Source organism: Pteropus vampyrus, unplaced genomic scaffold (assembly GCF_000151845.1).
Source record: "Pteropus vampyrus isolate Shadow unplaced genomic scaffold, Pvam_2.0 Scaffold555, whole genome shotgun sequence".
NCBI classification, from domain to species: Eukaryota; Metazoa; Chordata; class Mammalia; order Chiroptera; family Pteropodidae; genus Pteropus; species Pteropus vampyrus.
The window spans coordinates 193,152-194,461 of record NW_011889336.1 but is presented as its reverse complement, the minus strand read 5'-3'; the positions used below and the strand labels follow the sequence as shown (position 1 = coordinate 194,461).

At 69.5% G+C, this 1,310-nt stretch overlaps 1 protein-coding gene across 1 annotated transcript in view; it reads left to right on the top strand.

The window, feature by feature from the left end:
• The window catches only part of APBA2 (amyloid beta precursor protein binding family A member 2), a gene marked incomplete at its 5' end in the record, with an annotated part of 39,121 nt that overhangs the window by 10,856 nt on the left and 26,955 nt on the right, over nt 1-1,310 (top strand). Inside the window, 2 exon segments of the mRNA XM_023525411.1 lie at nt 62-188; nt 1,250-1,304. Of these exon segments, the coding sequence (XP_023381179.1) occupies nt 62-188; nt 1,250-1,304 (182 nt within the window).

The following is a 1,310-nucleotide window of genomic DNA, read 5'->3' as shown; positions in this document are numbered from 1 at the left end:
GCCGCAGGCGCATGTCCCCCTGGGGTGCCGGTGCCGTGGCCGCGCCGCCCGGCCTCTGAGTGGCGCGTTCGGTTCGTAACGGCGTCCCCGTTCGTCCCTAGAACTCGGAGGTCGACGCCCCGACCCTGACCGAGGTGGACCTGTTCATCTCCACGCAGAGGATCAAGGTGTTGAATGCCGACACTCAGGTGCGGTTTGGAGCTGGCGGTGGAGGCCCCTGTGGACGAGCTCCCCGCGGGGGCCGTGGGGCGAGGCTGCAGTGGGGTCTCCGGGGACCGCGGGGGGTGGGGTCAGGAAGGCCCCGTGAGCTGTGCCCGGTCCCGTCGGGGGCGTTGGGGCGGCCGGCTGGGTCGCAGGCAGCACCCCCGCAGTGAGCACGTCCGTGCCGAGGCACGTCTGCTTAGGGCAGGAAGCCGGTGCGACCGAAGTTAGCAATGTCGCCGGAGGGCTGGAGAGGTCAGACGGGTAGGCGTGGGCGACTGTGGAGCTGGCGCGGCCTGTCGGGCGGGGCGGAGGGGGAGCCTGCTCCTGGGGGGAAGGACAGGGCCTGAGGGGCTGTGGAGACGCCCCTTTTCCTTTGTGGAAAGGGGACAGAGGCGTGAGAGCACGTGACTCATTTCTCAGCCTCGGGTGCGGCCTCGGTGGGCACGGTACTCGGTGCAGACTCCTGCCAGGTGGTCAGAGCCATCAGGGGTGACAGCCCTGCGGGGCGCCGAGGGCATCGAAGGGGTGTGCGGACCTGTCGGCTGCCTCCCGTCCCCTGACCGGGCCCAGCTGCTTGGGCTCCCTGGCAAGCCCATCACGGGGACGTCGCCTTAAAGCCTGTCCCCTCTGCCCAGAGGAGGGCTGGGCCAGGCCCCGGCCTTGCAGTGGGGGGACCCTTGTCCAGAGCCACGGTGCCTTCTGATCAGGTGGGGACTGGCGACGTCATTTTGGGAACAGCTGAACGAAGGCGGCGACCTCGCCTTGACGGTGAATCGCCACCCTGAGGCGCTCCGGTACCTGCCGGAGCAGCTCTCAGCCCGGGCGATTTGGTCCCCTGGGGGACATTTGGCAGGGGCCGGAGATGTTTTTGGCTGTCACAACGTAGGAAGGTGCCGGGTGCCCCGGCTTCTCGTGCCCGGAGGCCGGGCACAGGACGGCCCTTCGCAGTGAGGAGCGGCCTGTCCCCACACGTCACCGGTGTCGAGGCCGAGAGCCCTGAACTCCGTTCCCGCAGCGGCCTCACGCGCCCGCCCTGTCCGGACAGGAGGCCATGATGGACCACGCGCTGCGCACCATCTCCTACATCGCGGACATCGGCAGCATCG